A 14,447-nucleotide genomic window follows, 5' to 3' on the forward strand; every position below is an offset into this window, starting at 1 on the left:
CGGAGCGCCGCCGAGGGCACGTCCATGCGAAAGCAACGATCCGGGGGTGCCACTTAATTTCCCCACAGCGAGGAGAAGGGAAAGGTTACCCTCCCCATGCCTCCCCCCTCTCTCCTTGTCTATAGACTATCATCGCTTGTCGATCACCGATATCAGGAAGAGGGGGTAGGACGTTATCTTGATAGCGAGAAACTGCGTAGTTTGTGCTCACGTAACCTTGAAACTCGACGACATGATTCGTGAGGGTCGGTTCATGATACGAAATAACGCTTGGGGGGAGACCTTGGAAACCGGAGGCGGCCGGGAGATTTAGTGAAGCCCACATTTAATCAATGACCACATTTATTGATTCATAACCTTGAGGAATCTGCCAGTAAAAAGAACTGCTTTTATCGACAAGGGCGTGTTTTGGGGTATTTCTATTGTTGCATCGGGGCGGCGGCCTGTCGTCCAACTTGTCTGGTGGTTACATTCTCTGTCCCTCTCTTTCTTGTTTCCCACACCATGCGTGAATCATTAGTGGCCTCGGTTTCTGGCTGGTCAGAGTAAAGTAGTGGCTAAAGGGCTGACCTTCGTCCTGTTTCCCCTCCGTGATCGCTTTGATCGCTATCGTACTCCGCGAGTTCATCATCTTATCAACCAAGTTTCTGATTGGCACGCGGGGGCTCTGATTCGAGCCCGAGGAACCGAGCAAATTGTTTGACTAAGTGCATGACTACTTGAGCCATGGTACACAAGTAAAGGCGTTCGTCATTGGTGATAAGCTCACAGCCAAGACATCTCCCGTTTATTCTCGCCGATCCGGCCTCTTGTTGTCTTTTCTCTGTCTATTTCCTGCTCTCTGTCTCTTCTTCTTCTTCTTCTTCTTCTTCTTTTACCTCCTCCCCCTCTCTCTCTGTCCGCAACTGCGCAACAACAGGGAATGAGGGAGGAACTGTAAGCTGGGTTCATTCTTATTATGTTCACCACAGCCAGGATTGGATCAAAAACCCAGCCAACCGGCTCCACATACCATTCCTGGACCCTCGTCTTCTACCTTGCTTCTCGATCACGAGCTAAGACTCTAGTGCGGAGAAGAGACAAGCGAGCGACATCGCAACAGTGCTAGGCCAGGTCCATGTCATGTCATTTCTCACCCGCGCCAGGGGATTCTTCAGTTGTTCTGCCAAGAGATTCCACACAGCCCTGCGAACTACTGTAGGCACTAACTAAGACCCCAAAGCCAATTCCCAGTTCCCCCCTTGCAACGCCCTGTCAGCTGTCAGCTGAATGGTGGAATCAGCATGAGGGCGCCGTTGAAAGTCGTTGACCAGGGAGTAAGAAGTCTCCATCAAACCACATTCACAAAAAAAAAAGGTGAGAGAAACAAGAGGAAGGATAGATGATGTGCGAGACTTTGGGGCGAGAGAGAGAGAAAGAGAAGACATGACCTTTTCGAGAGGTTGGGTTATTAGTTATTTTATCATCTCACGAGGTCTTCCATCTTTCGAGCACACGGATCCTACTATCTACATGTTGGACAAAGAATAAATGCATATGTACAGCATTAAGTCAATTTGCTTAAACTTTGCACAACGAAGCGAAACTACATAGATCCGTATCTCGGTCGACATCGGAGATCTCCTATCTCCAATCCATTCTTAATAGCTCACGCAGGACGCTATCGCCATGAACCAGACCGCCCACCCGTTGTATAGTACTACGCGTACCGCACTACTTAAAAGGTGTACTCAGGGATGTCGATGGTACCAATCACCCAGGTAACACCGCCGTCGCTGGAGCTCATCGAACCAGTGGCTCCTAGGCCCAGGTACAAGGTGTCGATATAGTCAGGGTCCGCACCGCTCAGGACGATCTCGGCATTGATCCACTCTGGTGTGAACGAACTGGTCAGTAGCGTGTTTCTCCTTTCTTAACTTGGCCCTTTCATATTTGTTCAACGGAGTGGATGCTGTGGCGGAAGCGGCTTGCCGCTGGAGGCACGGCAGGAACGGAGAGTTCTAAACTGGGTTCTACTGCAATAATTCCTGTACGGGGATTGGTCGAAGGTCACGTGAGGAGGTACCTCCAGAGAACTACCCCTGTTCCATAGCGCTTGATGAGGAGGAAAAGGAGGAAAGTGTAGCATCGTGCCTTCCTAATCTGGAAGGAAATCGTAGAAAAGGTAGTTCAGGCAAGAGCGCTGCAGGCTACAGCGCTGCAGGCAGCGCTGCAGGCAGGGAGGTCCAGGGGATCTCCCCCTGGTAGTTAACTGAAGCTCTTCAAAATGAAGATCTTGAATAATGCCTTTCAATATAAATAAACTGAAGCTATTCAGATATTTCTGTTAGTTGCTCTTATCATTAGTTCTATTAAGTTTGCTGAATAGCCTGCTACAGTAAATGCTAGCTATAGTAAGTACTAGCTATATGCCAGCCGAATGTGCCTGCTACATATATATTCACTCACCTTTCTTTCCATCTAATAGAAAAATCTGCTATGAAATAAACAAATAAACAAACAAACAAACAAACAAATCTACAAACTACTTAGCAGAGCTCTTAAACTATCATTGCTATCAACATCTATTCAAAGTATATTTCAATGAACTTATTGCTTAGCTAAGTCTAGAATACACTCTATTTCAGTATACCTATTATCTCTGCTTATTATGAGTATACTCAATTTCGATGCACTCTTTACTAGCTTTCGTTACAAGTGCACTTAATTTCAGTATACTCTCTACTAGCTTTCGTTACAAGCGCGCTCTGCTCGAGTATATCTATTACTGCTCTTAATTATGAGTGCTCTTTCAATAGATCCTACTAATATTGTGATAATATATAGGCTCAATATATTAGCTGCTATAGGCCAATGCTCATCTAACCCTCCTCGCCCTCCTGGCAGCAGTGAACAGAATCCTTTCCAGCCCTATCAGGCTGATCAACCTAATATTACCAGCTACAATAGCAATCAGGAAATAATTTACAATTGCAAGGCTTCCGGAGCTACTCAATGATGCTGCAACTATAGCAAGATCAAGTCTATTGCACGCTTTCAGAAGAAGAAAGGCTGCAGAGAGCCAGCTATCAACTATCAGAAGTATTGTAATAAACAGAACTTCTTACAGATTTGGTTTCTATGCTATATTCCCCATCCACAGATTTCTAATATTTTGATAGAAAGCATCAAACACTGTATATCGAGTTCTTTCTGCTATTATCAGGAGAAGCACAGCAGCAGCAGAGCTATTCTTCCCAGAGAATGCTAATTCAGCATTCAGGCTGCTTATAAGGCCCCTTCATCCTATCCAAGAAGAGATTGTAATTGCACCTAGTTCTCATTCTCTTTCCCCAACCCCTTCTCCTCGAGACTGAGAACGGAGCATTCTACAGGCTGCTTCTATGAATTAGCTAGGTAAGCAGCTGCCCCTTTCTCCTGCACTTGCTTATTCTTCTGCACCTGCCCTTCCTCTTTCTCAGTCTAGCCTGGATCATCCCTCTGCTATGAACCAGCTAAGCAGAATATTTCATTGCTGTAATCAGATTGAGAGCTATACACCAGCTGAGCAGCATGCCCATAATCAATGCATACAAGATCAGCATTAGCATCGGGTTCAGCGCTGCTAGAGCAAGATTCCTGATCTCACTCCCTCTTCACAGGAATATCTCTTACAGAAGCCTGCTCCAGATAGAAGCTTAATAATCAGCAGCGCTAGCAATAATAACAAGAATCCATAGTTTGAGTATTCTATCTGCAGCCTTTATTATCATCCCCAACTCTGCTGCTCTAATAAGCTGAATATCTGCTGTATCTGCTATAATTAGAACAAGGATATCTGGAATAATAATACGCCTATAGTCTGTATTCAATGCAGCAGGGAGCTTCCCTTGGTAGACTTTCTATGCTATGAGCAGCATATGAATATCTGCATAAAGTATTCATCTTTTCCTTTCTCTCTATCTGCAGATTCAGCCTTTATACTATCTTCTAGCGCAGGCCAGCTTATTTAGCTAATATCTGCTGCTTGCTATAAACGCTCTCAAGCCTCTGATCAATCCTTTAATCAGCCAGAAGAGATATCTCAGTTCCTTCAATGCAGCGATCCGAGATTTGATAATAATCTTGCGCTGCTTATACTCTAGCCCGAAGAGATAGATCTCATCCAAGCCTTCCAGAGTGCAATAGATGAAGAAGCTTAATATAAGATCTGCAGCTGCTGTAATTATTGCTAGTTTTGCTTCGAGATTCAATAGAATAGGATCTATAGAGCTTGCTATAAGCTTGATAATAAGAAAGATGATAAGCTGCTCAACTTCTTCTTGCATGAAAACAGCTTGAGCTTTAGCATGGTTTCTGCTAATCTTTCTGAAGCTATGCAAGTTGAGAAGTAGCTATTTGCTCGGGTTTATATCTTTATTGATTGCTATTTGATCCAGGGCTAGCAGTATCGATATAGCAAGCACTGCATCAGCTTTCTTCAAGATATTACTCATCTCTTCCAACAGCTCCCTCATCTGCTCAAAAAGGCAGATCTCCTAATCCTTCAGCCTTGCAATGCTCAGAATAAGCTTCATGTTATGCAAGCATATAAGAAGGAAATGAGAGTCCGCTGCAAGGTAGTGGAGATCTGGCTGCAATTCCTTATAGCTAATTATAGCAAATATAGCAATCTCCAGTTGAACTACAAGCAGCTTGCTCAGCTACTCAAGAATAAGAATGTGATCAATGAATGTACAATCATTGAGATTAATAATGAAACAGCTGTACTACAGCTATCTAATAACGAGAAGAAGAATAAAGAGAAGGCTTTTGAGAAGATTGCTGCTGCTCCTAATGTTATTGCTATCCACTCGAATCTGCACCATCTTTATCAGCAGCTCTCAGGCCGAGATTTGCAGCTCAAGCAGCTTCCTATGCATCCCGAGAAGCCTTCTATGCAGAATTTCATCAAGATGCTAAGCATCCAGTCCATCTTTTTAAGCAATCTGAATTATCGTATAGCTCTGTTCAACCTTGCAGTGCCTATGCTTTTTCCAGAAGCTAAAAGCGAGTTTACTAAGCTTCGCATATGCAAGTGTACATTCAAGCAGTAAGCATACTATGCAATTCTCTACAAGAATGGATAGTTTGCTTAGTATTCTTGTTTTAACTTTATAGTTTTTAATATACTAATAAGAGCAGATATCAATAAGAAGAGCAATTTCTTTATTAATTGCTCTAATTATATCTTGCTAACATTTAATACTATTGATATATTCAAGAAGGCTCTTAAGAGAGATGGATCTAAGGCTTGTGTTATTCTTAACTCTATTATTCGCTCAGCTAATAAGCTAAAGAGCACTTGTTTCTTCTGGAACCAGGCTAGGAACGAGTTGCAATTTCTCTGCTGTGCGCTCAAGTATCTGCATATCTTCATCACTGCCTCTGCAGCTGATCTGCACTGGGAGTTGCTAGCTCGTATAATGCCACAATATCGAGAGTAGCTATAAGCTGATAATAAGAGCAAGATGATCATTATGCATCAAAATCTAAAGAAGAACTCTTATATCGCTGCTTACTACTTTCATATCAGATTTCAGATCTTCTTCAATAAGTATCTGTTCAAGAAGTTGAAGATCAAAGCTTACTAGCAGCGCTATGAGTAGCAAGGCTGAGGAAGTACTCATATTCACAGCCTTTACTGAATCAAAGCTATAATACAGGCCTCTAATAAGGAATTTCTCAGCAATATCCAGAAAGAAGAGTTTGTAAGAGCTTAAAGCTTTCACATTACTGCCTATAACTCAGAGCCTGCTCACTAGCTATCCCCTTACAAAGCTAACCCCTTAGCATTCAAGCCTAGCAAGGATATTATATTCAGCATACTTTCTCGCATTATCAACCATATACAGCAATACTAGTGCTCTAAAGCTTACTGCCTCCGCTAGTATAAGCTTCCTGATAGCAAGTAAGCAGAGAACAAGCTCTGCTGCTTCTACTACGAATGCATTCTCTGCAAGATTGCTGCTATAATTACTGAAATCAATAAGCAGAAGAATCCGCCTTAAAAGGTGTTTAACAGCATTCGAAACAACAGCTGCATAAACAATTATATCCGGGGCATTACGATAGCCTAGCTAGCTAATACAGATATAGCGCCATGCACTTCTTTGCAAGCTGTAATCAATTACATCGCTAAATACTGCTTCAAAGCTGAGATAAAGACTTAGCTATACAAGAAAATAATATTCAAGTTGATTTCTAAAATCAATTATGCAAAGCTTATAATATCTCTAATTGCTAAGATAATGAATAAGCTTCTCTCTGAATAAGACTAGCTAGCTATAAAGATTACTCATCACTTGCTCAGCCTCTCTCTCATTCAGTGCAATCACTAGTTCATCAATATAAATTGCTATTCACCTAATCAACATAAGAGCTCCCTTGCAGTCCTTAATGCTAATAATCAGATCTGAGATTTCAAGCTTCTCTATTAGAAGTATTATAAGCGCTATACTATCTGAGAGAATCTTACATACTTTGATTTTCTCTTCAAGATCAACTATATTAGAGTACAGTAAATATAATTCAGTTCTACAGCTAAGCCTTGAGTTTTGAACTATTTCCCTTAGTATTCTCTTAAGAGCTTCTTGCCAGACTTCAAAAGCTTTGCTTGCATCAAGCTAATGCTTAACTATTCCTTTAGAAACTACTATTATCTCAAGAAGATCGATAGCATATCCTTTCCAATCTTCAGCAAAGCTTTCGAGCACTGCCTTGCTATCTACAATCACCCTAATAACTACTATAGCACAACAGAAATAAATGCATTGGAGAAGAGCTTTGAGAAGGATCCTGATGCTGCATAGATGAATCTTAAGGCTGCTGATTGGAATATATTAGCTGCAGAGCTTTCCAACTGTGCTATTGAGATTAACAATATCGAGATTCTCAGCAACTGCTCTATTGATCTCAACTATAATTGGAGTTCTTATATTGATTGATATTCTAATCTCTGGAATATGCAAACTAACTTCTGAAAGAATCTTCAAGCTATCTTGCATATTCCAGCATCAGCAGACTAATTACAATCAGAGTTTGCTATCCTGAATCTAAATACTTAGCAGCACTTGCTGTATACTATTATTATAGATTACTAGAAGGAATGCTTTGAGCATGATTATTATGGGGATAGCATGATTTGCAATTCAGATTATCAGCTTCTATTGTAGGTTAATGAACAAGAGAGCATAGAAAAGTTTTACACGTTGAAGGTTATCACTGCAGCTATGCAGAGAGCTTTGAATAGGTTCGCCTATCCTTACAAGATAGTTATAAAAGCTGCATCTACTGATATTGCTGCTAATGCTATCAATGGCCAGACAATTCATTCTCTCTATCAGATTCCTGTTACAAATATAATAGAGCTTAATAATCTTACTATTAGCAAGGCTACGAATATCTGTAATAAGCTTCGCTATATTGAATACTTCATTATTAATAAGAAGTTAATAATCTTATACAAGCTTTTAATATAGATCAACTACTGCTTTCGCTAGATCTTCAAGTGCAATCACATCTTTAGTAGCTGCTATATTATCCTGTTAAGCAATTTCTATCAGCTATCTCCAGTAATAGCGAAGCCTTTCTTTTCTTACAAGAAAAATCTCTCAAACTTTATAGATAAGGCTAGCTGAATAGCATATCTCGAGTTCAAGAAGATTATCAAATTAATCGAGATTATGCAGCAAGCAGGCGCAAGCTAGGCTTCTTTTCATAATGCGCTCGAGAGCTTCCGAACTAACAAGCCTACTGAGAAGAACTGGAAAACCCTCTTATTCCGCATATCTACTTCTCTGTCTCTGGATAAGGTAAAGCGCTTTAATGATGCTCTGCGCATCTATTTTACCAATGCTGAGATTGTTGAGTACAATATGATTCATCTGGAACATCTCAATAGGCTTGTGATCCAGAGTATTGCTATCAATACAGAACTACAGGCGCATACGGTTTCTTCTTGAGATGCTAGCAATCTGCACAACTCTTTGCTGCTCTGTATTAGTGCTAAAGTTATACTTATGGATAATATATGGATTGATGTTAGCTTAGTGAATAGTGTTATCAGCACTGTTTATAATATTATTTAGTTTGCTGAGATTGAGGATTCTTGCAAATACCAGCCTTTTGTTATACTTGTTAAGATGAATAGCTATTCTGAGCTATGCTGCTTCTCAGAGAATCACGAGATCCCTTTCAATATAGTTCTCATCTTTCTTGCTTATTAGGACTTTCTCAAGGGAAATGCTTCTTGCTTGTATACTCAGTTTCCGTTAATCATTGTATATGCTATTACTGTATACAAATTGCAGAGCTCTATGCTGAACTAGGCTGTGATGAATATCTCTTTCAAGAACTTTGCGCCTGGTCTGATATATGTGGCAGTATCTTGCATAACTTGTCTGAAAGGGCTGATGTTTGATGAGCCCTTTTATCTTTCTAATCTCTGTATTAAGAAGGACTAGGTAGGAGCTTGCTGTGCTAGGGATTATCAGAGACGAAAGGATGCAGGCTAGCTCTTCAAGCCTCGCTTAGCTGCTCACTCTCAGCAGTTCCAGCCCCAGCAACTGCAGTCTTCCCAGTATAGTGGCAGCCTAGCAGTTGATGATGCTCAGTAGAGGCTGGAGAATCTTTATAACTAGCTTAGGTAGCATATATAAAGGTTTTGAAGCATCTTAATTGATAATGCTTTTCTCTAATACTCTGAGCTCTAGATCTCATATTAAGATTATACCAAAGATAGTATATATATATTTGTACTCGTTTCTTTATAAATTTAAGGCTGTATTGCAACTATATGCATTTATAACTGCTTCATATCATGCATATACTAGATTTAAGTATACTTATTACTATTTTATATTATAAGTATATTAGATTTCAGTGTACTTGCTACTGCTTCATATTACAAGTATACTAGATTCCAGTGCACTCTCAACTGCCTTATATTACGAGTGCATATAGCTTGGAAGCTTTCAAGCCTTGCCAAGTGGAGTAAATAAACACCCCTCCTCCTCTCTCTTTGCATTTTTAGAAATCTTAGTCTTTCCTTCCTTTCTTAATAATAATACCTATATTAATGCATTTATTTATTATGCTTTTCAGATACTCAAATTATTAATTATTACATTGTTATCAGATTGATTATTATATCTTTATTACAAGCTGCATCAGAAGCTGTTTTTGGATCAGCTTAAGGTAGTATGCTTCTCTTAATGCAGCTTCCTCTCTCTTCGCATCATTAAGCTGGCTGGCTAATGCATTTCTGTCTGCAGGCTTAATTGCTTAGGAGGCGATCTATGCTTCTCTTGAAGCTATACAGGAGTAGTTCTCTAAGGGCACCCTGCTTATCAATACTCAAGTTGTTAAATTGATAGCAGCTACTGCAATTAGACTACTTATAGTCAATTCGATGTATTGCAAGAGCCTGGAAGGCTTTAGCTTCCTATATAGCACTTCAGCAGTAATGAAGAATTTGATTTCAGCTCTTATCCAAGCTTCTAGCATATTAGCTTTGATTCTGTATTAATGCTATACTCAGAGATATAAGCTCTGGATGGATTGTATGGTTGTATTCTGCAGCATAGTTGATTCTATTCCTCTCTGTGCTAACTGCTACTATAGCAGAGGAACGGATTGTTGCTTGTAGGATCTACAGATGCGAGATGATTCTCAGGGATCCCAGATTCTATATGTAACAGTTGCGCAAGCAGAGGCTCTCGAGCTTCTGGAGGAGGATTAATCATTCAGCGAGACTCAATCCCTTGCTGGATAGGCACTTGTAGAGCACCTCTGCTGTTAGGCTGAAGCCCTTAGTAATGGAGACTGTGGTTATCTGATATAGGCGCTGGTGAGGAAGATAAAGCTCACTGGGAAGGAAGAGGATGATCATACAGCGGTAGAGAGGGAGGAGCAGCAGCAGCAGGAGGAGGAGGAGCAGCAGGAGGAGGAGCAGCAGGAGAAGAATGTTGCAATGCTAGATATAAGCTGCAACCTCTTCATGGGAGACGAGAAGAGCTAAGGCGAGAAAGGAGAGTCTTCGGAGGCGCATGCTTCTATTGTTCGCACATCTGAACTGCCTGCCTGTAAAGAGGAAGCATATCTTAACAACGCTTCTGTGAGGAACTCAGCTGATATTGAGCTTGAGATAGCTTCTCTCCAGCTGGCTTCTCTTGAGAAGGCTACTTCTCAGCCTAGCGATGATGAAAGCTGGTTGTGCAATCAAGATGATAAATTTGCTGAGTTATCTATCTTTGCTTCAAGCTTAGCTCTGGTTCTCATTTACAGCTCTGGCTCTCTTCCTCCTTTCGAGATCAGCTCTATGCAACCTCAAAGGAGGCTAGGCTAGATGTTGCTTGCAAGCTAGATGCGGAAGGAGTGATGCTAATATCAAGAGCCTGTATATCATCAGTCTGTATATAGTTGCTTTTCTGTTGTTGCTTTCTATTGTTGCTTTCTGTTATCTGCTTTTCTATTTATTTCATATATTCCACTATTATGTACTCTTTGAAGTGCTAAGTAGCAAGCTGAATGAGATTGCTAAATGATGATTATTGCACTATTTCCCTTGAGAAGATATATGAAGACTGCTTAATTGATAAATATCATCAGAAAGGGTGGCTATATAGATAGCTATGTGAGCAGCTATCAGAAAAATAAGCCCTATTTGCTGGAGAATATAGAAAAAAAAAAAGTTGAATCGAAATCGAAATTTCAAGTCCAGGATAAGTTTGTAAGATGCATTCATCATTCGATCGTATTAAGAGTGCACTATAATAAGATGCACTCATCACTCGATCATATTAAGAGTGCACTGTAATAAGATACACTCGTTACTCGTACCAATCAAGAGTACATAGAACTCTTCCAGTCCAGCCGTACCCTCCAGTAGCAGGCTGCTTTCGTTACAGCATCCACTCCGTTAATCCCTTAACCATTCCAGCTGGCAATTAAATAATAAAAACAGGGCTGGCAATTGAATATAAAAACAGTGGCTGGCAATTGAATGAGCCCCCTAGGATATAGATTTAAATATACGAAAAAATTTGGTGTACTCCCCAGAGCGTGCGGAGGGCTGTAGTATACCAAATTTAGTGGAACGGTTTCGTATATTTTATCTCTTTCCCCTCCGTCTTTCCCGTCGGAAGAAAGATAAGATAATGGGCACCATTTATAAAGCAGACATGGATCCGTAGATATGGATAACGACAACTTACGATGAGCTGGCACCGTACCGCAGTTGGTAGCGGCACACTCCACGGCTGAGCCCCAACCCTCGGCGTACCCGTCGCTGGTCGACAGCGTCGACACGACGGCGCCGTTGAGGGAGACTGTCTGGGTGTAGTTTCCGGTGGACGAGTCATATTGGTCTAATCGTGAGAAACGGTCAGAGTGGGTTCCGTGAACTACGTATGAAAGACTCGATACAGCCCGGAGGGTTTCCGTTGCTAAACAGAAGAAAGAAGAGAAGATTACTCACAGAGCATGGTCACCTCTTGGGCAGTCGCGGCTGCGTGGGTTTCTCCTTCGATCACCTCTTGCGATGTGGCTGTAGTAATCGTTCAAGTCAATTCAGCGCACGTTCAATTTTGTTGACGGACTAAAGGAGAGAATCACGTACGGCTAGTCTCCTTGAGCGTATAGGCAAAGACGCTCCAGGTGGTATCTGTGCATTCCTGTAATAAGTAGCAATTGTTAGTCTTTTCTCTTCTGATTGAGTTATGACTGTCTGACAAAGATAAAAAATATTGGCCCGATAGAATATAAGGTACGAATATATAAAGCCAGGAGGACAGGTGAACATACATAACAATCCGCAATGCTCTGAATCAGATCGCCATCGGACCTGCATTAGTAGTGTCAGCACTCGAATCTCCCTGCGGTAGTTCATTAACCATGAGAAACACTGGACCAACTTACGTTCCCATGCCAACCCACAGAGAGAGGTCCCCTTCGTTGCCTGACGGGGCATCGGGCAGGATGAGGGTGGCCGTGGCTGACGTGATGTATGTGCCCGAGGACGTGGGCCCAGTGCTGAAGAATGGTCCGTCGGCAGCCTTGACGGCCACTGCAGCAGCCGCGAGGACGGAGAGAACTTGAGCACGAGAAGGCATTGTGTTGTATGTGTGTGCGTGTTGCTCCTTATTGACTGTTATTAATTAGTGTAAAGATTGGGATGTTTCAACCGTGTTGACTAGACTGAGAGAGAGAAAGAGAACAGAAACCACTTTACATTTATAGACTGGCGATCCCCTCTATCGAATATATGTATATGCTCAACAAGCATCGATGACGTCTAGCATCAGAATACAGGAGCCCCTTTCTCTTTGATATCATGCGGTTCCCAACATAATCTACGTGTTAATCAACCCCAGCCCGATGCTCTCCATTGGCGGCAATTCCTGGTCTGCCTCACACGCCTCGCTATGCGTCTATCGTTCCATCGTATGTCACAACTGCGGCGAGAGGTCGCCCGTGGATGGCTCAAGGAGGCTAGATGCTTCCTGACCTGGTTGGTGGTAGTGGATTACAGCTATAGCGCTGTGCCCATGTATACTCTTATAAGAAGCAAGATTTTATTACTATATACCAACAATGTTGCTTTCTGGTTCGCATGGATGCCCGGAAGCCTGGGAGCCACACAGGACGTGTTGCTCATGGAGGGGGCAGCAGCCACAGCTACTGTCGGCAAATGCAAAGCTGGGGAGGATTTCCCCAGATCTGCATGCATTAAGCGAAGGAGACGTTGCAGCGCAAGTACCGCCGACCCCTCCCTCCCTCCCTGAAAGGGGGACAAGTCAAAGTTACAAGAGGTTTAGTGCTATTTTCCCTCCAATCGGACAACCAACGTTTTGGCTTAGTCGGGCCATATTTGGTAAGTTATGATTTTCATATACAGTTAAATGCTGTTTGATTCTGGATGTGCAATGCGACATGCTGCAGTGATCGGTCTGCGGTACATGATTACGAGCGAATCCAAACGCTGGCCATCCTGGACGTACATGGTAGATATGCGCTTAAGCCCCGTGGACTGGTCCAGCCCGTTGAACAGTCACTCTCCAGGCGCCAACGACCTTCGCCGTTTGGAAAAGATCAATGCCATTCAAAGGACAAGACTCCCTTTAAAGTACATCATCCCGAAGGCTACTTAGCATTACTACCCAGTCAAAAGAGAAAAGGAGTTGAGTTCGGCACAGGATGCTCGTAGTGGTCGAAGGCAGGGGGCGAGATTCACGAAGGATTGTACCTAGAGTACGAAAACGAATGCTCGCAGGTGAACATATCTGCTCCATATAGACCTTATCCCATCTTTCTCAAAAAGAGGGAGAGGTACAAAGGTTGGAATGCAAGATGGTCAACCAATTCCAGAGCAAGTAGTGCTTTTTCATCAATTGAACTCTTCTATCCCCACTCCCTGCAGAGATGGAGTAAAATTTCTGCCCAAAAAAGGCGAATTTGGTCTAGTTATTCGTGCAGTGACAAGCCGCATGTTTGTCGCCACCAGCTTGCGATTTTTTGATGCCACTTACAACCATCCTCCAGGCACATGAATCTCGCTCAGAAGGACATCTCATGGAGTGAGCCAGATACAGATATCGTACGTGGCAACGTCGTCATAGGTTCCCTTCCCGTCGTCCCAGGAGGCACAAAGCCCGGCCTCTTGGGACCCGCGGCGCGCTCCCATGTACTCGAGATCTGATAACACTCGCTGTCCGTGCGCGTCCGACCCCAGCCCGTTCTGTCGACATGGAAGATGGTCTTTTTCAAGAAGTGGGGGTTCCTCCTGTCTTCTGCATCCTTCGTTACCTACCTACCTGGTGTCCTTTGATGTGTCCAGCGAGGTCTCCCGGAAGCTTCTGGATAGTCTCCAAACGGAAGCACTATGATGAAAGACAAATGGGGCTTTCAAGACAAGCCAGAGGCCAAGTTTGATCCGTGGCATCGAGAGCCGAATCTGAGTGCGATCGGCGTGGTTTCCTTCTGATCGAACATGACCTCTTAGATGCCTTGCATCCCACTCTGGACAGAGAACAGAATCGCGAATCTCACTTTCAACGATTGTATGAGCAGCGATTTAACTTTTGATGCCTTACCGCAAATGGAAACACCTCTTCGATGGGTAGGTATTGTTTCCTTCAAGCATGGTCATGAGTGAAACGGGACGGCGTGTGCAGAACCTGCTGAGTGCGCAGACCACCTTGCATGCGCAGCCAAGACACATCGAGCCCAGCGACGAGCTTAGGGAAATATCTCTTGCTTGGATCTACTGTCATGAGCCAGAATTATTAAGAAAGAAAAAAAGGAGCGCAGGATTTAACATCTCGAAAGAGGGGGGGGGGGGACGACGCCTCGACGTCACCCTGCGCAATATCTCAAACCTTGAGACCAATCACCTCATGGTTCTCAGACAACGTGCAAGACATCGTCAC

General features: G+C 42.7%; 1 protein-coding gene across 1 annotated transcript; it reads right to left on the bottom strand.

The window, feature by feature from the left end:
- Nucleotides 1-1,717: 1,717 nt before the first annotated feature.
- On the bottom strand, nt 1,718-12,131 carry M406DRAFT_245797 (uncharacterized protein; the record flags this gene model as incomplete). Its single annotated transcript, XM_040916359.1, has 6 exons — nt 1,718-1,872; nt 11,235-11,387; nt 11,498-11,566; nt 11,639-11,683; nt 11,820-11,863; nt 11,938-12,131. The coding sequence occupies 6 exons, from the start codon at nt 12,129-12,131 to the stop codon at nt 1,718-1,720; spliced, it is 660 nt and encodes a 219-aa protein (XP_040782263.1).
- Between the last annotated feature and the right edge of the window lie 2,316 nt (nt 12,132-14,447).

The sequence above is a fragment of the Cryphonectria parasitica genome (assembly GCF_011745365.1).
Source record: "Cryphonectria parasitica EP155 unplaced genomic scaffold M406scaffold_1, whole genome shotgun sequence".
In the NCBI taxonomy this organism is placed as follows: domain Eukaryota; kingdom Fungi; phylum Ascomycota; class Sordariomycetes; order Diaporthales; family Cryphonectriaceae; genus Cryphonectria; species Cryphonectria parasitica.